General features: G+C 44.3%; 1 protein-coding gene across 3 annotated transcripts in view; it reads left to right on the top strand.

The window, feature by feature from the left end:
- The window catches only part of MARK3 (microtubule affinity regulating kinase 3), a 383,109-nt gene that overhangs the window by 10,897 nt on the left and 349,036 nt on the right, over window positions 1-23,176 (top strand). For all 3 annotated transcript variants that reach the window (XM_069207286.1, XM_069207285.1, XM_069207287.1), the window contains exons 2-3: window positions 19,851-20,042; window positions 21,885-21,938. In XM_069207286.1, coding sequence (XP_069063387.1) covers window positions 19,851-20,042; window positions 21,885-21,938 — 246 coding nt within the window. The remainder of the gene's footprint in view (window positions 1-19,850; window positions 20,043-21,884; window positions 21,939-23,176) is intronic.

Here is a 23,176-nt window from a genome sequence, read left to right as displayed (position 1 = left end):
TGCTGGTATTCAAATCTTAGTATACTATTAGCCGTGGCATAATAAGGGTGGTTGTTATCAGAGCTCTTGTATAATGAGATTGCTGGCATCATTTGTCACCGACGATACATGGCACCAAAGGGACACGTGGATTTTTTTCCCCCAGGGCAAGTAGTTTTATGAAACAATGTGTCCCATGAACAAGTAGATATTTCATAAAATTCTACACCCCTATCTTTGCAGAATATACCTCATTTTGGTATACTATATAATGAGTCCGCTTCCTACACTAAGATTTATCATTAGGCTTCCCAGATCCCTTGTCACCTGTTTTTGGTGTTTGGGCATGGCTAAGCTCACTTGGCCACCATTTAACCGACCAGATAGTGTTTGCTTTACCAAACAAGCCAATATCAGTCTTATCACATTTTAGTTTAAGACAGTTCTGTCTCATCCAAGTGGCCATACAGTTTAGACACAGACCGAAGTTTCTTCTTGTGGACTCCTGTTTATCATCAATTGACTTCAATACTCCACCTGGAAATGGTGCACACCTGACTCTGCGTCTTGCTTGCATTATGCTGTGCACAGAATTTTCTTGTAGTATGGTTGAAGCCCCTGCCTCTAGACTGTAGGTCCGTTGTTGATTTGTGGCTGTCATGGTGTCCCCCCCCCCCCCCCCCCCCCCCGCTTGGACAGGCTACAGTGACAGATGCGGTTTTCACAAACTCAATGGTTCTGGATCTGGACTCCACGCCAGTTACCACAGTCAGCAGTTGCACTTTCCAGTCCTTCATTGACTTGAGGTGTTCTGTGCGTATTGTCCTCCAGTATGACTTTTTTTAAATTATTTTCTTTTCTTGATGTACCATGTCATCTTGTCTCTAATCATTTCCTACCGAGTTACTCTGTTGAGCAGGACAGCTTTGAACGGAGCTTGACCATGCCCTTTGTTTGGCCCTCCTATAACTTTGCCCTCTGTGTTCTTTTATTCATTTCTTTTTTAAATCTTTGTTTTATTTACAGTCTCCAGAGTTTGGCCATAATACAACAATTGTGCTATCATAAGGTGAACTGCTGGACATTGCATATCTCCAACAACAAGGACAGTACATGGATTGTATATTTTCCAGAGCCCTAGATTCAGGAGCAGTGAAGAGCAAAAACAACCAACAGTGCAGTGATAGGATGTAACTTTTTGTTCTAGACTATCGTGTCATACCCATATTTAACATGCACAACATTAAGTAATACCGAACAAGACAATAACATCTTAAGTTTCCTGGCCGATGTGGTTGTTGATCGTCGTACGTGTTATGTTACAGCTTAAGATGGGTGTCAATCATATTGATATGGAACCCCATTTATCAGTGGGCTAAAGGTGGAAAGGGGTGAGGGATCGCAGTCCTATAGTCGTTGCAATAGGGTATGCTAGTGGTCTAACATGTGTATCGCACTATGGTAGGCATCAAAGGGTGCATGCTAGTCGTGCAGAGCTTCAGTCTAGTCAGTTTATCGATTCATCACAAATGACTGTCATCTGGGGGAGGTGGGTTCATTTTATCAAATAATTTGAGTACACGTTTCCCATATCATGATTGTGGCGCTCCCTCCCTTGGTCTTGCAGTCATGTGTCGAGGCGTCTGCTTCTGCCAGGACACATTTGTGTGTCATCCGGGGCCAGCACTCAATTCTACGGTGCTGGGGGGGGGGGCTTTCCACGCCATGGCGATAAATCTCTCAAACAGAACTAGTGCTAAGTCAACCAGCCTCATGTAATGCTGGGTGCATTTCGTAATCCCTAGCAGACAAAGGAGAGGGTCCCAGGGGAGGTAGACATCTATAATTGCCAATGTGATTTCCAACACCTGGGCCCAGGCACATTGCAGCTGCGGACACTCCCAGATCATATGCACAAATGTAGCATCTCCGTGGCCACATCTGGTGTACACCTGTGAGGTTGCTGGAAACATCCTGAGTAGGCGTTGTGGAGTGAGGTGGGTTTGGTGCACAAAATTGAACAGTTATTTTCAAGCTGGCGTTTCAGGAGATCAGTTTCTCTCGTTCCAGCACCATGGTCCACTGCATGGCAGTCAATTCTGCATGCAGACAAGTGGCTCATCAGTCTTCGCGTTGAGAGGTCATGGCCCCCCCCATTTGCAATGCTGCATATAGGACCAATACCGCTCGTCGGCCAAACCCATGTGTTAGAATGCATTGCAGACCCACCTATACTGGTTGTTTAGTTTGTCCTGATGCCCAGACTGTTTCTATCGCCATCCAAAGTGCAGTGTATGTCAGAAATAAACTTGGACCAATCTCATGGAGTGCCTGCAGTCCTTGGAAGGACACCAGGATCCCATTGTTGTAGAAATCACCTATGTGGGTGATTCCCGCGTCCCACCTTCGAGAGCGATAATAAGTTGCTCATGGTCGGTATGCACCAAATGGGGAAGTTGCAGTGCATAAGGGGTCAATGCACGCCTGGGCTGGATATAGTGTTTCCAGACCAACTTGGCCATTTGGGTAAGCCTGCCCAGGTTTTCCACCAGACGTTCACACCAGGACAACCATTCTAGTATGTCTGTGCCCCTCAAGTCCGCCTGGACCAGGTCTCCTTCCATTGTCGTGTTCCCAGCTAGCCATTGCATGGACAACTGCAGTTGAGCTGCTGCAAAGTATAGCTCAAGGTCCAGGACAGCCAGGCCCCTTCTAGCATGGGGCGCTGAAGTATGCCAATCGCGACTGTTTTCTTATTAGGTCCCCAGATCACTTGTGACTGCAGACTCTTAAGGGGCTATCCGGTGTTAATGGCAGAGCCTTGAATAAGTATATGAGCCTTGGAAGGATCACCATTTTAGCCACTGAGGCTCTACCCGTAGGTGAGAGAGGCATTTGAGTCCAAAAATTCATGGATTGGCAAATTGATGTCAAGGCCTTACCATGATTACCGTCCAGCAGATCCCTTTCAATATGGTAAATGTTAACGCTGAGGTATTGAAAGGTATCAAAGGGCCAGGGTAAACGCCCGATCTCGGCACCAACTGGTGTTTTGGTTTGAGTCGGCACAGAGGTAAAATGCAGGATTTGCCCCAGTTGACCCTGAACCCAGCCAGTTCACCACAGTAATCCAGCAAGTCGTAGAGGAATGGTAGTGTGGTTGCTTGATCTCTTAAGTATTCAAGCACGTCGTCCGCATATAGGGACACAGTGTGCCAGTTAGGTCGCACCTTAATGCCCCAGTCAGGACCTTTAGTACACAGCAGGGCAGCCAGGAGCTCCACTGCAAGTGTGAGAATTACTGGGGATAAAAAACACCCCAGCGGTTCCCTCTACCCATGGGGAACGATCGTGAGATCTGATGGCCAGGATGGACTCGCTGTGGAGCGGCATATAATATTTTGATCCCGCCCAAAAAGTATGTCCCCATCCCAAAACGCTCAAGAACTTGTAATAATTAAGGCCAGCTCAGAGTTTCGAATGCCTTCTCGAAGTCCAGGGAGACCGCCATGGGTGGTTCAGCCCTGTTGGTCATTGCGTTCATGATGGGACAAAGTGGGGCACGAATCCACACTGGTCAGAGTGGACAAGGGAATTGAGTGCCAGGAGCATCTTGTTTGTGAGGATCATACTTAAGAGTTTATAGTCAAAACTTAAACATTGGCAATAGGCAATATGAGCTCACTTCCATGGGTTCCCTTTCCTGCTTGGGGAGCACAACTGAGTGCTTCATGCTGGGATCTTGGTTAAACTCCCCAGTGGTGTGCTTCTCTGTACACTTCGAGCAACTGAGGGGTCATGGTAGTTTGAAAGGTAGCGTGATAGTACTCCACTGGGAACCCATTGGTACCCGTAGTCTTGCCGCACGCCAGCTGCTGGATGGGCAAGTTAACCTCCTAGATCTGTAGGAAGTGCCCCAGTTCTGAAAATTCGAGTGGTTACAGTTGGGGGAAGTGCAGTCGCCCTCAAACAATCCTGTATTTGTGTCTGGTGGCGTGCTAGAGGAGGGGAGTATAAATGCTCATAGTGTATGGCAAACACTTCATTGATGTCAGCCTGTGTATTTCTCATGTCCCTCCATATCTCATATAGCACCCACCAGTATCCTGGGGGTTTCAGACTTCAGCAACCACACTAAGGTGTGCACAGGCTTGGCGCCATCTGCTTGTTGACGAGCTATGAAGGACTTGTATTCTAAGGCACAGAGCTGCATTACTTCCTCCCAATATCAGTGACACAAGTTTGCCAAATGGGTCCGCGCCTCTGGGTGCATTAACGCCTCAATTTCTGTGTCTCGCAAACGGGTCTCCAGTTCCGCCACTGTTTGTGTAAGGGATGCCTTGCCTCCCCAGGTTGTGGCAATACAATGACTTCTCATAACTACTTTCATGGCATCCCATTGTAGGTCACGAGACTCCACCTACCCTGCGTTTTCTTCAAAAAACCTGGCTATATGGGTGACTTTGTATCTTTAAAGACCTTGTCCTGTAGTGCTTCAGGTCATAGTTGCCAGGTTGGAATGGGAGCCCTGGTTCCTCCCCTCTGGTGTGTAATCCTAAGTGGACTGTAGTCTGATAAGGTCCTACCTAGGTATTCAGAGCCACTTATGAGGGGCCAACATTCTGCATTACAAATAAAATAGTCCAGTTGGGTGTGAGTCTGATAGCCCGGAGCTTAATAGGAATATTCGGTCACCCCTGGGTATCCCAGACGCCAAATATCATGGAGGTCGGATTGCCTGGACCATCTCTTCAAGTGTCTTGTTGTTTGCACCCCGCCATACCATGGAATGGAGGTAGTGATTGATCGATTGGTGGTGTCATGTACACAATTATAGTTACCCCCCGCCATAATCCTGGGGCCTGAGGGTTTAGAAACCTGGTTGAGGAAAGAGTGTCTATGAAAGTGCCTTGAGATAGTGAGCGCATAAAGGGACACGATGTAGAAGGGGCACTCATCTAGGGTTCCTTCCAGGACAACATAATGGCCTTCCCCGTCTACCAGTAGTCTGGTTTTGGTGAAAGGCACTTCAGGGGCTACCTAGATGAGAACCTTCCTGGCATAAGCTGAGTAACCAGTTCTGTGAACCTGCCAGCTCCAGGGTCTTTTTAGTTTCTCGAGCTCTGTGATTGTAAGGTGAGTCTCTTGGAGACAAGCAATATGTATGTGTCTGTGGTGCAGGTACGCATATATTCTGTACCTGCTAATTGGGGTTGCCATGCCCGTATGTTCCATGTTAAGGCATTAAATGTTTTGGCCACGTGTGCTTAATGTATATCACAAGACTATCAGTCTTCTCCTTGACTTTCCCGGTCCCTCTTAGCACCCCACCCTCTCCAGTAACCCACCTCATCAGCCAGATGAAGAAAAACATTCAAACAATTGTGGAAAACAACTTCCCTTACCCAGGCCTGAATGCCTTCTAGCAGCATGCCACAACCCCTTAAACAGTTAAACTTATTATAGGGAACAATTAGTGGGGTGCATACCAGGTGCTATGCTGCAGCATGTAAAAGTGGTAGTGCTCAATAAGGCTGTGACTCAAGCCCGTATCAAATAAGAGAGCATCTGGGGCCTCCGGGAAGTGGAGGTCAACCCTGGGTGATTGGGGTTGTTCCCCCAAACAGTCAGCAGCCACCAGGTGTGAGCACCTGGACAGGAGCACTATGATCTGTCCTGCTTCTGCTGAGGGTTAGAAAGGGGGCCGGTCTCCAAGTGTGTTGAGCGGGCCTATTCAGGCCATGAATGTGCAGGTCATGCCGCTGTGCAGTGTGTCGCCCTCTCCTCTTCTGTCGCTTAAGGGCCCGTTGCCCAGGGTTGCACAGCTGACTGCTTATATGTTGGTCTCGGGTGGGGGAGCGCTAGCAGAGTGTGTACCTTGGCTCTTTGTTGTGACGAGGTACTAGTGCACGCCACAGGTCGTCACACTCTCCTGGCCCGGGAGACCCTTGCAGACCCCTGACAGGCCCAGCGGCGCTTCCAAGTGCGAAATCTGGCAGCGACTCTCAGGGTCTGGTCGCCTTGACATCACAGGGCCTCTCTAGTTGCCTCCGAGCCTGCAATCCTTCTTGCCGCTATCGAGTGGCAAGCCTCTGGTCCCAGCCAGTCTCCGTACGCAGGTCGCACCACAGGTCTGCTAGGCCTCGGGTAATGCCCGGCCGCTTCTTGCACCTAAAGGGGTTCAAAAGTGGGACGCACTGTGGCCAATTGTCACAGTTGGGTGTCTGGTGCACATTGAAGCAGGGTTGACACTGGATGCCCTCATTTTGCAGAGGATTACTTTCGGGCTGGCCTTGGAGCTTATTTCTAAGCGTCTGTCGCTGCTACCATCTTGCTGGTGTTTCTTCATCTTGGGTTTCTGGAGAGTCTGCTGTGTTGTTCCTGCTGGGGTGTGGTTTCCTAGATTGTTGCCTTCTGCTGTACCCTCACAGCAGGAGCTGCAAGGATTGGGCAGAGATGATGAATTAAATAGTTTTTATAACATTTGTTGAATCTGCAACTTCCCATGCAATATCCTAGGACTGAAGTTAGAATAGTAAATTAGCTAGATCAGCATTCCCAAAACCCTTTCTGCCTTTAAGATGCAACTGACAGAAATAAACTCAAGACCATACTTACTGTGGATAAAACTGGACAGATTTTACATGTTCCTGGAGTTCAAGAAACCAATTTTGTTTTCTCCAAGGTAGATAAGATGCTGACCTTTCAAAAAGAGGCACTATAAGTTTGTGTTTCGTGATTAAATTAAAAATGTTGACATATAGTGCTAGTGTCTGCACAGTATCCGTACTGCCTTGCCTTCTTTCAATTTAGTGGTACAGCTGGTCGATTTAAGCTTAGTGCCAGTCTCATATAGTCAATGTGAAGTATAACTTTGGAATCCTCCAGTTCTTCCAGCATTGATCCAGACTAACATTTACTGCCATCTTGCACTAGCTCTGTGCATTATGTTTGAAGCAGACATTATGTAGCTGGAGAGTGTACTGTTTTTTTATTTCAATTGCCTTTTCTTGAGATGTATCTCATTACCACAATGTGTTCTTCAGGAGTTCTTCCAAGAGCTCAATAATCGTGGCCAGTCTGAGGAAAAAAAGTGTCCTCTTACATCATCTTATCCAAAAATCGCTGAACCTCCAAACGCTGTAAACAGCTGGTATTGTGCAAATGTCCCTTTGTATCTGTTTTGGTTTAGTATCCTAGAAATACAGATACTGTCCAGAAAGGTTTTAATGAATTCAGACTTTTCTGAAATATCTGCCTCGTTCTTGAATGCACTTCAGAATTACTTTGATGCATATTGTGCTAGATGTTTGGGCATAGTAAAAGAGAATGTTGTAATTTATATTTGCCACTCAGAGTAGTCTAACTTAATATGCATGTATTGTTTTCTGTAATTTATTTTCAGATGATGTTATTTTGATGTTGAGATGCAAGTTCTATGACATACTGTCATGTGTTGAGAATGTTGTAAAGTAACAAGTCTTTGTGAAGTGCCAATTGGTGGTACCCATCATTTGGAGTATTCTTTAAAATCCACTCTGCTACATTTAGGACTTCAGTGATGTCATCAAAGGATGTGTCACTTCCTCTTACTGTCTTTGTTGGGGATCTGTATATATATATATATATATATATGTATGTATGTATGTATGTATGTATACTTTACTTCTAACCTGGACAGCCTTCCCATGTTTTCCCAATTTGATTTGTACCATGGGGAAAGGCTTCCTGCAGTGCATTTCTTCCAACTGCTCCATGAACCTAGAATTTGTGATAGTATGACCTCAGCTTCTCTGAACTCCTAGAGTGTCATATCTGTATGATTTTGGGTTTAAGATTCCCCTTAGCAACATTCTTAGTCTGGTGTGGAAAGTATTGCTCCCTGTTGAGCTTATTGCTGTGTGAACATCTTGTTGTCTCTACTTGTGGAAGGAAGTGTATGTTTGGGGTAGTCAACCCAGTTCTGGAAGTATCATTTGCTGAATTGGAGAAAGAGATACATTCATTGTAAACTTAAACTCTTACTTAGGTTGAAAGGAACCTTTAGCTGTCTCTTTTTTTGTCTTTATCACGCCTGTTGAAGTGTGCTCCACCCTGCTACAGAGTTGTGTTTTATGTTAAGAGAAGCGTGTGGTGTGAAAGGCCTTGGTCGGATACTTGGTTGTAATAAATGTGTGTCTTAACACTATTGCTTGATTGGGGAAAATGCTTGGTTTGTTAACCTGGTGTCTCCACTGCTGGAGTCATTAGTGGGCGCATCTGTACTTGAGCTGCTAGAACTTTAAATGGTCAGGCATCCCTTTATAGCTGTGAACATAGCATTTTGGGATAGGTTACTAATCACACAATAATTCCTCAGTGGTAACTTCATACCCATAGTGTACACCGTGCAGCAACAAACCCTTTGGCTGCCAGTTTACAGGGCAGGTAACTGTCTGCAGTTGAGGTAATATTGGTGCCATGTTAATGCTGTTCAAACTTGTATATCTGATGGATACAACTTACCTGTGGATTCCTCACCTTATGAATTCACCCTTACACCAGCATCCAACAGAAAATCTTCCCAGCTGTCGACGAGGATGTCACATTTGCACGGCTCCACGCGACTCTGTCTGACGTCACTGTGCCAATAAAAGGTCCTCCCTGGCGTGCTGACATCAGTTCCCTTTTTTCTGTGCCTTCGATGCTAACGGTTTTCTCCTAGCTCTCGCTTCTGTTGGAGGTTTCATCTTGTTGCTCTTTGTAGTTACAATGTCTCCCCCTCAGAAGTCTGGTTTCAAGCTATGCAGAGAGTGTGGGGGTCGCATGTCGGTCACTGACCATCATGACGATTGTCTTTGGTGCCTTAGCTCTGAGCACGACGTCGAGGAGTGTGCGTCTTGCCAGAACATGAATCCTAAGGCTTTAAAGGAAAGGGAGGCCAAACTATTTTTGGCCATGGCGAAGAAGGGTCATAGGAGCCATCGTAGATCCTCTTCCCATGCTTCTTCGAAGAAGCATAAGAAACAGCACCGTCATGACTCTCGGCGCCGTTTGGCTCAGAGCCGATCAAGATTGAGGTCTCCATCTCGTCAGCGACGTGGGAGGTGAGTCCTACGGTGACTCCTCAACCCCAGAGTCCTGAGGCTTCTCTGGCGCCATCCGTCTTTGAGGTCGTGGCACCTCAGGACAGTCCTCTATTTTCACCTGCTGCTCAGGAGTCCGATGTTCAGAAGCAAGGGAAGCAGCCCTAGTTTTGTCCCCTTTATCGACCATACTTCTCCTGTAGGGGGAAGATTACGTCTTTTTCTCCACGAGTTGGAGTTAGTTACATCCGACTCATGGGTTCTAAATATTGTGAGAAAAGGATATGCTCTCCCTTTTCAGGAGTTTCCTCCTCCCATCCCTCCCCGTCCCTAGTTTTGTTCAGAAGACCATCTCCTGTTGTTACAGCAGGAAGTTCAGACCCTATTGTCAAAAGGTGCGGTGGAGTTGGTTCCAGAGCAGGAAAGGGGTCAGGATTGTTATTCAAGATACTTCCTGATCCCCAAGAAGGACGGTTGTTTGAGACCGATCCTAGACCTGAGGATTTTGAATTGGTTCCTCAAACAGGAGAAATTCAAAATGCTGACTCTAGCGCAGGTACTTCTGGCGTTGAACAAAGAGGATTGGATGGTGTCTGTCGACTTGCAGGATGCGTATTTTCATATCCCTATACTCAAGTCGCACAGGAAGTATTTCCAGTTTGTGGTGGGGTCGCAACACTACCTGTTTGCTGTCCTTCCGTTTGGTCTTACTTGAGCACCTCGAGTCTTCACAAAGGTGATGGCAGTGGTGGCAGCAAGTCTCAGAAGAGAAGGGATATCGGTATTCCCTTACCTGGACGATTGGTTGATCAAAGCCAAGTCTCCAGAGCTTGTGTTGCGTCACTTGCGGATGACAACTCAGTTGATGCTCAGGCTGGGTTTTTCGATCATTTTACCCAAATCTCACCTGGAGCCCTCTCAACGCCTCCTGTTCATAGGGGCAGTATTGGACACAACATTGAATCAGGCCTATCCTCTGCCGATCTAGGATATTCAGACGTTGATTCCAATGTTTCAAAATGGAGCGGTTGTTCCAGTCCTCAAGGTCTTACGCCTGCTCGGTCTGTTCGCTTCTTGCATTCTGTTGGTCACTCATGCACGTTGGCAATTGAGGGCTCTCCAGTGGTGCCTCCGCAGGCACTGGGTTCAACACAAAGGGGATCTTGAGGAGTCGATAACAATCTCCAGAGACGCAGCAGCGGATTTACGATGGTGGGCTGTGAACGCCAACCTTTCACAAGGAAGGCCTTTTTCACTGCCACCGCCGGTGGCCACAGTCATGACGGATGCTTCCACTCTAGGGTGGGGAGCTCATCTGGGGGACCTGGAGATCAAGGGTCGTTGGTCTCCAGTGGAACAGACTTTTCATATCAGTCTGTTGGAATTGCGGGCGATACGCTTGGCTCTCAAGGCCTTCCTCCTGTCCCTTTGCGGTCAGCCAGTTCAGGTCCTGACGGACAACACTACCGCGATGTGGTATGTAAACAAGCAGGGAGGAGTAGGGTTGTATCTTCTATGCAGAGAAGCTCTGCGTCTCTGGTCCTGGCTTCAGGATCATCGGATTTGCTTGATAGCAAATCTGGCCCGGGTGCTAAGCGTGCGTGCGGACTCTGTCGGCTCCTTTCGGCCGATAACGAGTGGCGTCTCCATCCGGATCTGGTCCTGCACATCTTTCAGATGTGGGGTTCTCCGGTGATAGATCTGTTTGCCACTCGGGAGAACGCGCACTGCCCATCATTCTACAGCCTCCAGTATCCAGTGAAAGGAGTTTTGGGGGATGCGTTTCAGATCTTTCGGGGCAACCAGTTGCTTTACGCGTTCCACCCCCCCCCCCCCCCAATAGCCTTGATTCCTCAGGTGCTGAGGAAGATTCCCCAAGATTGGTCTCCGGTTATTTTAATAGCCCCGGATTGGCCAAGAAGGGTGTGGTACACGGACCTTCTCCAACTATCGATGTGCCCTCTGCTCTGTCTACCTCTCAGGGCAGACCTCCTCTCGTAGTCGCAGGGGCAGGTTCTACACCCCCACCTCCAGAGCCTGCACCATCATGCCTGGAGATTGAATGGGGCAACCTGAGTTTCTTTTCTCTCCCACCAGATGTAGTGGATGTTATTTTATCGGCCAGGCGACACTCCACTAAGACCACTTATGCCGGTAGGTGGGCAAAAATTGTGGCTTGGTATGGAGAAAGGCAAATTGACCCTTTGAAGGCCCACCTTTGATATTTTATTATTTGCTTTGGACTTAGCAAAAAAGGGTTGTGCAGTGGCTACGGTTAAGGGTTATTTAGCTGCTCTGTCAGCTTTTCTTTGCCTCCCGGATCAGCCCTCATTGTTTAAATCACCTATTGTAGTTAGGTTTCTTAAGGGTTTACTTAATAAGTTTCCTCCCACTCCTTTTCATGTGCCTCATTGGGACCTAAATCTTGTTTTAATCTTTTTAATGGGGTCACCTTTTGAGCCCCTGCACTCCTGCCCGTTAAGGTTTTTAGTGCTTAAGACAGTTTTTCTTTTTGCCATAACCTCGGCTAGGCGGGTTAGTGAGCTCCAAGCTCTTTCTGTTAAACCCCCCTTTACCTTGTTTTTACCCGATAAAGTGGTGTTGAAAACCAGGGCGGCCTCCTGCCAAAAGTTGTCACTCCTTTTCATATAGTGCAGACCATTACCCTTCCATCTTTCTATCCTCCTCCTCACCCTTTGAAGGAGGAAGAGAGGCTTCACTGCTTGGACCCAAAAAGGGCGCTTAGTTTTTACATTGAAAGGACAAAGGACTTTCGCCTGGAAGATCAGCTGTTCATGGGGTACGTTGGACAGAGGAAGGGCAGAGCAGTCCATAAAAGAACTAGCTCCAGGTGGGTTATCCTTTGTATCAAGATCTGCTACTCGTTGTCAAAAAAGGTTTCCCCGTAGGGTATCGGAGCCCACTCCACCAGGGCTAAGTCTCCTACTTCAGCCCTGGCAAGGGGGGTTCCGGTGGTCGATATTTGCAAGGCAGTAACTTGGGCGTCCCTCCATACCTTTGCAAAGCATTACTGCTTGGACTCTGAGGTTCGGAGGGACGGCCATTTTGCACGATCTGTTTTGCATGATTTCTTAGTGTAGACAGGCACCCACCTCAGAGTGCAGTACTGCTTTGGGACTCTATTCATAAGGTGAGGAATCCACAGGTAGTTTGTATCCATCAGAAGAACAAGTTACTTACCTTCAGTAATGCTTTTTCTGGTACAATAAACCAGCTTTGGCAAAGCCAACCGATCAGACATTGGCGGTCGGTCTTTTTGTTTTGTCAATGCCTGTCTTGTTTTGACACGGCTTTTGTAAACTTTATTGTTGTAGGAGCTGCCAGGCCCTCACCATTTTAACAAATGCTGCCAAAAAGCAAAAAAAAACTTTTTAGGTTTAAAAAAAAAAAAGCCCAAATTATTAGTTCCTGGCACTGAACAAAACTGCTTTGTGTGCCAATATGATTCTTGTGGAAGTGCAGAATGCGGTCACTCACAGTAAAACCAACCGATACATAGATAGGCAGAGAAACAGAATTTTGATAAAAACAAAAGGTCTTGGTTAGCTCCAGACCTAATTAGGGGCCCTATTTGTAAATAGTCACAGAAGTGCACCCACGGTATGTCGTTGCATTCATGCAGAATTATGACTTTCATGAATTCACAAGACTTTACAGAAGTAGACCAATAAATTGTACTCCTGGGGAATATTTGTGAGTTGTATTTTAGAACGAGCAATAATGCATGTGTAGATTTCCCCATGTGAAAATCCATTGAGCGTTTTACAAATTCAACTTGCCTCCAGCCATTTTTTTTCCCCAACCCTGGAAGAACTTCCAATACTGCCCTTGTCAGGAGTAAATTTCCTACCTTTCTCAGTATGGGAAAATATTAGAGAGGAGCTGGTGAAAATCCTTAAAACATGGTAGTAGGTATGCACGGACTCCAAGGCATTCCAACTCTGGAACTATTGCTTACTGCTTCCTCCTGCCCCAATATGTAGACCTGTGGAAAGGTTCCAAAATAACAGTATTGCGAGTATTCAAGTTCTACTATAGTAGTAGACTTTGCATATTATCGGAGCTCCTATGTAATGAGATTGCTGCCATAATTTGTTGCCTCAGTACATGGTAGCAAAGAGACAAGTAGATATTTGAAACCTAATTCCATCCTATTTGAAAACAGGAGTTTTCAATTGAATCTGAAGTACCAGCCCACTCAGGCTTGTGCCGTAAATAACATGAATGTACCATGGTCTGTGTATAGACATATTTTTTAACCCCAGAAGTGCTTTCGTTCTATGCATATGCCCATGTGTTCTTCATCAATCTTTTCTACAGCACTAAAAGCCCATTCACTTGAAGCGCAGAATAAGCACATGATAAAGGTCTTGGAATTAGTTATTTTTTTACTGTTTACTTGAAGGTTAGCTCTGTATTCTGTATGGGGGCAGGAAGTGTTCTATTGACTACAACCATTTGAGGCAAAATGGTTTACTTCCTGCCAGTACTACACATGCTGTCGACTACTAGCACACCCTCTACCCCATTAGATTGTAACTGGTATTTACTGTAGTAATAGTCCAGCCCAATTTGCCAGGCTATATCCTCCTTGAACAGAAACACAAGCAACCCATGACTAGTTTCGCCCTTACTAGAGCTCATCAGTCAGGTATAGCTTGGTTCCAGTGTGCAAGGGATCCACGTCTGGGAATATTCATCTCACCTAGGGTGTCGCACTGAAGTGTGCAGAAAGGCAGATCAGTAGCATTGGCATACCATGTAACCCACTAATAACAATGTCTAGGAATGTGGAATGAATTGAGACCATGTCAGTCCCTCTAATTGATATAAAATCCAACAGACCGTCATTACGAATTTTACTAGATTCTCTTGCAGCTCTTCGCGGAGGCATTTGACCTGCAAGTTAATCATACAAAAACACTCCTGGTCCCGTTGCAACCCTCTTGGGAATGTGTGCATTGGCAATCTACCATACCAGTGAGCTGGCTGAGCTTCTGGTATCTTGGTATTCGTGTAGCGCTTCACCCTGAGATGGCCTTAAGTCTCAACTTTACTCCTCTGATCTGCAGAGTGAAGGTAGACTTGCATAAGTGGCAGTCTTTCCTGTTTAATGTGATGTGATGCGAGGGATTGTGCTTTATAAAAAGATGATTCCACTGAGATTCCTTTATCTCTTCCAAAACTTCCCACAGATGATACCTTGGCAGTGGTTCAGGGAAATGGACTGCTTAGCAGCATCCTTTCTGTGGCATAATTCTAAAACACGCCATTGTCTTGCGAACTGTCTGTATACCCCGTATGACAGTGGGTTGCCCATGACTAACTTGTATCGCTACTACTTAACATCCCAGATCTTAGTAATTAATGACTAGCTCATAGGAGAGTGGTCTGACCCAGCCTACAGGGTGGAACTGACCTCCTTGGGGATCAATAATGTGATGTACCTGCTATACAGTACCCTCATCCCTAGAACCCTACCAGATGTGACCCGAATGATCTTTCTTAGCTGGTGTGTTCTGCTGTGGCATACTGGTTAGAACTCCAAACATACTCTGCAAATGCCATTGTGGCGGGGTAGGTGACTAAGCGAGACGGTAGACCTCGAGCATTTTACTCAGTGGCAAATAATTGGTATTTCCCTGCTGGGAGATGTTTTGTAACCCGAATCTGCTTACGCACTATCGCAAACACAGTTCCACAAATATCTTCAGCTGTGGCCTGCACTAGAAACCCACATTACTACAGGTACAACACTCCCAGAGTTCAACCCATTAAAGGCCGAAATCCTTATGAGAGCTTTATTGAAGGGTGAAGTTCCCTTATCTTCTTTGCGTTAGCCGCTAATACGCCTGTAATGTTAGAGCACCTGTGGACCTGGTGGGAGGAGTGGGTGGGCCCACTGGAAGGCGACGAATGGCGTGATGCCATCAATATCTCAAGTGGGACTTACTCAGCCAGAGCTGGCAACCACTCGGGTCTGCGAGCTTCTGTAATCAACTTTTGAATTCCTTTGGATTGGTTTCATTGGACAAAATGCTACAAGTGTAAGAATCACTCATGTATTAATCAATCGAAATCCTAATGGTGCTCTTCTACAGTTGCTAGTGCTGGACACATGATCAATTTTACACATATATATTTTATAGTCGATTCATATTTCAGTGTACAAAAAATCACGAAATCAAGTGTGAAAAAGGTGAAATCAGTGCAGATGATGCAGTGCTCACATAACACTGTACATTCACCAATGGTTATGTCACTTTAAGTCCTTTGGGAAGCTAGTACATTAGGCTATACTCTCATGTCTAATTAAGACCTCGTCCATATGGGTGAATATTGACAACGTTTCTACCCCAAACAACTCAAGGAGTCTGAGTAGATTCCATGAGTTCTTTGGGGTCGAAATGTCGGCAATATTCGCCCATTGTCGACATTTCGGCCCCCAAGCAACACAAGGTGTCTCCTCAGCACCCTTGAGTTTGTTTGAGGTCGAAACATTGACAATATTTACCCATAAGGTTGAAGTCTTACTTGGACATGATGGTTTGGCCTAATGTACAGGCTTCCTAAGGAACTTATTTGAAGTGACCTAACCATTGGTGAATGTACAGTGTGTTATTATTGTGTACTATTTGTATTCCTTGTTTTATCTGAGCACTGTGTCATCTGCAATATTATTTCACCTTTTCACACTTTGTCTTGTACATTGAAATACGAATCAACTTTAAAATATATGTCTAAATCGAACATGTGTCCAGCACTTGCATCTGTATAAAAGCACTATTAGGATTTTGATTGATGAATACATGAGTGATTTTTGCACTTATAGCATTTTCTCCAATTAAATTGATTCAGAGGAATTCAGAAGTTGATTATAGAAGCTGGCAGGCCTGAGTTGGTGCTAGCTTGGCTGAATAAGTCCCACTTGTGAGATTAATTGTATATTACCCCCCCCCCCCCCCCCATCCTGTGGGCGTATTGGGTGGTCCATGTTGTGTTTGAGACTGGCTTAATGCCATCGTGACTCCCTGCACTATTAGTTTCCTCCAACCTCCAGATTAGTTCGTATATAATATGTTTATGGTGCTTACCTCACTCCCATCTGCCTGCATTAAGACGCACCTTACAAGCCCTGCTTGTTTTTGCTGTTCCTGAGCTCCTGCATGCTTCTACCATATGGTTTGGGCCGGACCCAGACGTTGCACGCTATTGGACAAGCGTAGTTGAGAAGCTGTCGGCAGTGCTGAACTGGGAGGTGGATTTCTCACCAAAATCACTTATGCTTGGTATCTTTGAGGGGGCTGGGGACACAAGGGCCGATCGGACGCTGCTCAGAGGCGCTACCATGGCGGCAAAGAGAGACATTGCATCTAAATGGAAATCTTCTAATCTTCCTACCTTGTCTCAGTGGCAACATTGAGTGGTGTCCCCAACAGGAAAACCGGTCTTGAGGCATGGGGGTGCTCACGCAAGCATACCTGGATATTGGGTAAATGGTGGAAGCATTTTGGGCTGCGTTCTTTGGTATGACAGGGTGATGGATATTTCCACAGAAGTCACAATTTTGGATTTGCTGCTAGCTGTTACTATATACATTGGATGTTCCATTATGTGAGTGCCCAGCAACAGCGGGACATCATTTAATAGGCACTGTTTTGAGTTGTTTATAAAATAAATAATAATTGTATTAGATTCAAAACTCCTAGAACAAAATATTTGCCTCCTTTTCCAGAATATTCAGGGAGTAGAGCACATTTAGAACCAGCCTGGTTTTTCCACAATTGTTGGATCGAAGGGTGTCTTTTTCAAAATAGGTCTCACCTCAAAATACTGCAAGAGATTAGGAATATTTTCTGAGGGAACGTGGAAATTTGTAAAGTACGGTCGACGAGGGTCATCCTAAAAGTGTTTACTACATTTTGACGATTAAACAGACCTCAAAAGAGGTAGTTTTGTGGAAATCGGAGCTATCACTCGATGTTTTTTCCACGCTTATTTCCATGACAGTCGTTAGCACATTAAAGATGCCGATATCGTGGCTGTTTACTAAAAGTACTCTTCTCCTGCCCCTATAAGGCGGCAAAGACACGGGCTATTGGGTCCCTAACCGTGGTGATGTTATAGACGACTCCTACTATGGCACTGTAGACTAGGTTAGGTGCAATCCTTTCTGCACTGGACTCTGAGAATCCCGTGATTGCTTGCCTTTACTACCCTTAGGCACGTAGGAGTGGAGTAGGTTGTAGGAGCAAGAGCTGAGAACTCCGTTTCAAACAACGGAAACATTAATGTAATGTCCGCTCACTACTTATTTTTCGGGTTAAAAAAAAATAAAGCATTTTTATTACACAGCGGAATTAAATACCGCACAATTTAATGGAAGGGTTGTAAACTAAATAAAACTGTGTGATGCTACACCTTTCTTATCCGTATCCCTTCAGTTTAAGTATGATTAGATGTTGCTTCAGACGGCTTGAATCTCTCACAAGTCAAATGTCCAACTTAGTTCAGTGTCTTTTTAATCATTCAGCAAAGTGTCTTGGTGTGCACTGGTGACTTTCCAGCATGTGTTTATTCTCTTGTCCCCAGTGCAGGCTAAGCACTGCGATTTACCTTATGGGGATTGCAGCAGTTTAGACTGTGCAGCGGATGTGGTCCAGGCTCCATTTTTGCAGCAACGGCTCCTCCTTTAAGTTCACGCCAGCGGCCTTGCTCTTTTCTACGTTTGCAGGGCGATCAGTGAGGCAGATCTGCTTGGCAGGACTTGTGATTGGGGGTGGCGGACCTCCATCCCGTTTGCAAATGGGTATTTTGGTGTGGCACTTCTGGCCTACAGGCCGAGTTCCTCGCGATGGTATCTTCCTGACAGCAGCCTCCGGACTGAACATGTTTTTTCTGCTTCATTGGACACTCAGCTTTCACTCGCAACAGTGGCAGCACCAGCCTCCTAAACTCGCCTCAAACTACCCGACGCCAATGGATACTTGTTTTGGTACAGTTTGTTTCTGGCAGCAGACATTGTGTTTTTTTTAGCACTGTCCTTTTGCCGTTTTGCCGCTGAGGCGCCTTTGAATCCCTGTTTCCATTTCCGGGTCCCCGGCGGCGGTTAACGCGCCGGCCCCTAATGCACCCTGCGGGGGCGGGCCTTTGCCAAATCCTTTATTATCGTTGAAGTTTGGCGTCTTTTCTTTATTATCGGCGACTGTGTGCATCGTAAATCGCCGATTATAAAGAAACTAGACGGGCGTTTATACAGGGATTGCACAATCCCATGTATTGTAATGAAATTACATCAATTCTCACCTGTAATAATTTACTCAATTTGAGTTTCGATGTCATGGCTGCGGGCAGTGTCAGCATCCAAGTTGAAAGATAGGTCACCTGAGCAAAATTACACCTGCAACAATGAAAGTAACCCGATTTTCTTTCTTGTGATCTATTATTTTTTTATTTTTTTATTTTTTTTTCTAAAATGCACAGGGATCGTCAGAAAAGATATTTATAGCAAAAATAAAAAAAATAAGCGCAATTGCAGGAAATATAGACTGTCTACATATTTATTCACATTGTGAACTATAAAAAAAATGTATTCACTTAAATTAAACTGATTCTGATTTATTTTTGTAATAATTTGCAGGCAGCTTTTTCGTGTCTTTAATTTCACACTACACATTGTACATCTATTCTTCATGTCTGCAAACGTGCTATCTCTTTAATACGAACAAGGAAGACTCCAAGTATATAAGTGGTTTCTGGGATGGTTGTTTGCATGATCATATATTATAAGGTATGAAATATCCACTGTGATATGTGAAAAAGATAATAGAGGTCTCCTGCGTTCCATGCCCTTATAAAATAAAGTTGCCTTAAGCCTCATTCTGTTTGGTCACTGAACATCTCAGTGACTTGCAGTATCGTTTGAACGTACGTCATGGCTTACTTTGTACCATATATTGGATACATCTAAAGCTGGTGTTTTTTTTATTTTTTTATTATTATTATTTTGCATCACATAGCTATTCTTCCCCATTCACTACATGTATGCCCATTGTCTAGTTTTGAGCACCCACCCCTCGTTCTCCCAGCTCTACTAGGTTCCAATGGAACTCGCTATAGAGTGGATACTGGTTTACTGCTGTGTGAAAATGGAGATTCGAGGTTCATTGGGATTATTCCAAATGCATGTCTGAGCACCTTTCAATTTCTATTTTTTTAAACATCTCTGTGGATAAAGTTCAGCTTTTTTTGTAAACCTAATTTTATTGTTAAATGTTAGTGTGTTAATACATTATCAGGCATAGCTTCTCTGCAGAGTTGCTGTTTACGAGATTCTGATGTTAGCAGAATGTGGGGTGTTTTAACGTGACGCTCCTGTCCTCGTTAATTTCTATTGACTGCCTTTATTGTGACGGGGGATCCATAATCCAGAAAGATTTGCTGTGATTTTGGGCTAGTATGTTACAGACTGGGTTAGTTTTCATGTGGTTTAACGCCGGACCCTGCTGGATAAGGAGACTTCCGCATGCGCTGAGCAGGATTGACTCCCCGGTTCATTTACAATCTGAAATTATCTACTGCCTTTCGCATTCTGAGTGTACCATGTTGTTGCAATTTAAACAAGGCTAATATATACCATATGCCGTTTTCTTTCATGCTTTGTTCTTTATTCTGTGTGTTGTAAATTGTTGCTCCCTTATTCATGTTCTATTATGACCTTTTTAAAACGTGGCATTTCTTCCTAAAACATAAACATTAACTGTGCTCCTGTTATTTTTGATGCAGCACTCATCTCATGGAGACAGCCGACCAGAAGGTTCTTCTCGATCTGGACGCTCTGGAATTCGAGGCAGAAATCCAATTGCTTCTTGTGCAGATGAGCAACCTCATATTGGAAATTACAGACTTCTTAAAACAATTGGCAAAGGAAACTTTGCAAAAGTAAAACTCGCCAGACACATTTTGACAGGCAGAGAGGTAACGCATTTGACGTTTGCATGTTTTCAGGAGAATGACAAGCATACTTGGGTCAGGGCGACAATTGGTTTAGGAGCCGGTGTATAATGACATCAGGAAAAATTACACTGTTGGACATCAACACATTTAGTACTCTGTTGCCTTATCATTTGCTTTTGCAGTTTGAGATTTTGAACTGGGTCAGTAGGAAATCAAACACTACTGGTGCATCTGCAAGTTTTTCCGTAACTAAGAGAACCACTCATTCACATTCCTCCTGCTTCACAGCAGGAGCCTCGCATTCAATTACGTTTATTTCTTTGTCATGTGAAGTTAAGAGACAGTTGAAATTTCAACTAGGACCACTTTGGTGCCTGAGGCCACGTCATTGTTTTTTTATTTTTGTGGATTGTAAATGTGGTTTAGTCTTTTGTTGTTTGTCAGGGTGGTCTTTTGCTCAACCTCCTAGAGTTTGCTTTTGTAATGCACTCTTCTGCTAAAAAGTAATACTTCATAAGGTCATACCCACATTTTGTTGGAATAAAAATTGCGAATTGAAGACTTTATTTTGGTTGGATTGGGGTCGTAAAAGGCTAGTAGTATAGGTTTGACATGCAGAAGATTAATTCCAGAGCTCGGATTTTATTGCATCCGGTAGTCACATGGTGTGGTAAACAAACCTCAGTGAGGCCAGCTTTCTGTCCCATGCCAAGTATTTGGAGGCCTTTGTAGTGGAGGACTCAAAATACCTGGTCTGGGACAGAAAATACGTAAGTGCATGACACTTACATATTTGTTCTGCTGGCTGTTCCAGTGATGTGTTGTTCCCTTATAAGTGGTGTCCAACGGAAGTGTGGCTCACAACTGCCTCTAGCTATGGCCAATTGTTTTAGCTTTCTCTACAGCTCCAAGCTCTTTCTGCTCCTATCCTATCTTCTGCATTCTCATAAAACTAGTTTCTCAGCAAAGAGGTGTAGGTTGTAGCCCAGGATGTAGCCCACAACAAGATAAATCAGACAATGCCTCTTCCCATTCTTAATCGTCCAGTGAAGTGGGTTCTCATCTTATGCCTCGAAACCAAGCCTTTAGTTATGGTAAAGGGCCAAGAAATCAGAGCACCTGTATACTTAACTCCACTGCTACTGTTCCCATCTAAGGTCCTGGAAAATGTTACTGGGTTGGTGATGTTTGTTGGAGCTGGTAGATAAATCTGTTGTTTTATATCAAAATCTTATCACTCAAATGTGAATTTAGTGTTTAAAATGCATTAGTTTGAATTATGTGTAGGAAGGCTAGAGTTTGGGTTGGATGTGTTTTCAGTTTGTTGGTAATGTCTGCCGTACCATAAACTAAGTAAAGGAGTATGGATAATAGATAAGTAGGTATCTTACTCTTTTAAAAGTATTTTCAACTGTATAGCCAAATAAATGGCATCTCTCAACCTTTTGGAAATCCCTTCTTGTTCGCTGGATAGGGTATCACTTTTCTCATTTGTGTGTAAAAGGTTTCTAATAAAAATATTTATAGTTTAATCGGTGTCCAAGAGAAATAATCCCTTACAGTGCTTTTCATCGAATGGCTGTACATGCCTGAAATTGTTTCCTTGACGCTTAGATTTGTAATATTGAGCCCTGATGTGAATTTTATCTGAATTGAGGACAAATCAGGGTTGGCCTCATTCCATGGCAATTTCCTGTATTGTTTAAAGATGTATTGTGTGTTGCTAGTTTATGCAGCAACATTACTGTCTTGGACATAATCTGCAGTACCTTTTTCATTCTGCAAACCTCTGTCAACATGAGTATGAACTGTAGTGTTTTGTACTTACAATTGTTTTCATTTTGAATATTATTTATCCTTTAGGTTGCAATAAAAATAATTGATAAAACACAGTTGAACCCAACCAGTTTGCAAAAGGTAAGTCTCCCCCCCCACCTATTATTTGCTCAGTTGGCAGTCAGCTTACCGCTAACATTTAGAAATCCATGTGACCAACACTAGGACAACTGAATGTATGTGTGTGTGTGTGTGTGTATATGATATATGCATTTATTACATTAAGTTCAAGGCCTAACTGAGCAATCTTATTAGTGGTTTCTGTTCTTAAAAATATTTACACACACCAGTTAACTCTTTTGGTTTAGTATTGTACGGACCGAAGCCCTTATATGGCTTAGAAAACAGCAGTTTGTACCCAACTTTCTTTCCATGCCGATATAGACAAACTCCAAGTCCTCTATTGCTCCTCCAAAATGAATAGCCCACAGTACAAAATCAGATCTTTGACTCCCAGTTTTTTTCCATTGTAGTGTCTATCACTTATTTCCAACTTTAACTGAAACTTTACACCTAATATTCAACACCCTTTTCACTCACTCCCACTCATCTGCTGTTTATAGCTTCCTGTGGTGCATGCTTTCCTTTGTTCAATGTGTTGCCTTTACCACCTCTATTTATAAACTTGGGTAGTTTAATAAATGTACATATCTGTGAAATGTCTTTTTTTTTTTTTTAATGCGTTTATCTTCGTGTGATGATGCATCTTGCGTTTCTTTGTTCCAACACTATTTTCCATTTGTTTTGTTATAAGCAATAGAAGAATATGTTTTTGCCATATGTATGAAGTTTGACTGCAGTCTCGGAGTACCACTCTGCACGATTGTGGTGTTTCTTTTTGACTGTAGTCATTGTGGCAAAATGTTGTTGTGTGTGGTTTGCACATGACAGCTGTGTTGGTAATTTATACTTTTGGTTAATGGAGTAACCCATTTGTAATTCAATTTGGAGTGCTGAAGTGTGCATTTGCATCCAATATCATGTGCCATTGAACGCACCCATGTGTCTGTTGTTTGGCCTGATGATTTGCCTTATACATTTAGGAGAGCGTCGCGTCACCAGAGTGATGATTTGTGTGCTGTTATATGCTCGAGACTGTCAGTTGGCATTCCTTATGTTTTCTATTGTCTCTTTGAGTGATGGTTGATGAGGAGCGGGATGTGCTGTTGGTGCTGCATCTCTTTGGCATTTGTAGATCTTTGAAGGTATGCTCATATGAGGTTGTGGGAAGATCTTGCATATTCTGCTGGGATTGTTTTGCATTCGTACCGGGGATTCTCAAATCGTCAATTAACAGGTTGAAGTTCTAATGCGTTTAG

The sequence above is a fragment of the Pleurodeles waltl genome, chromosome 9 (genome assembly GCF_031143425.1).
Source record: "Pleurodeles waltl isolate 20211129_DDA chromosome 9, aPleWal1.hap1.20221129, whole genome shotgun sequence".
NCBI lineage: Eukaryota > Metazoa > Chordata > Amphibia > Caudata > Salamandridae > Pleurodeles > Pleurodeles waltl.
The sequence above is the reverse complement of the archived record's forward strand: the minus strand, read 5'-3'. Positions and strand labels throughout refer to the sequence as shown.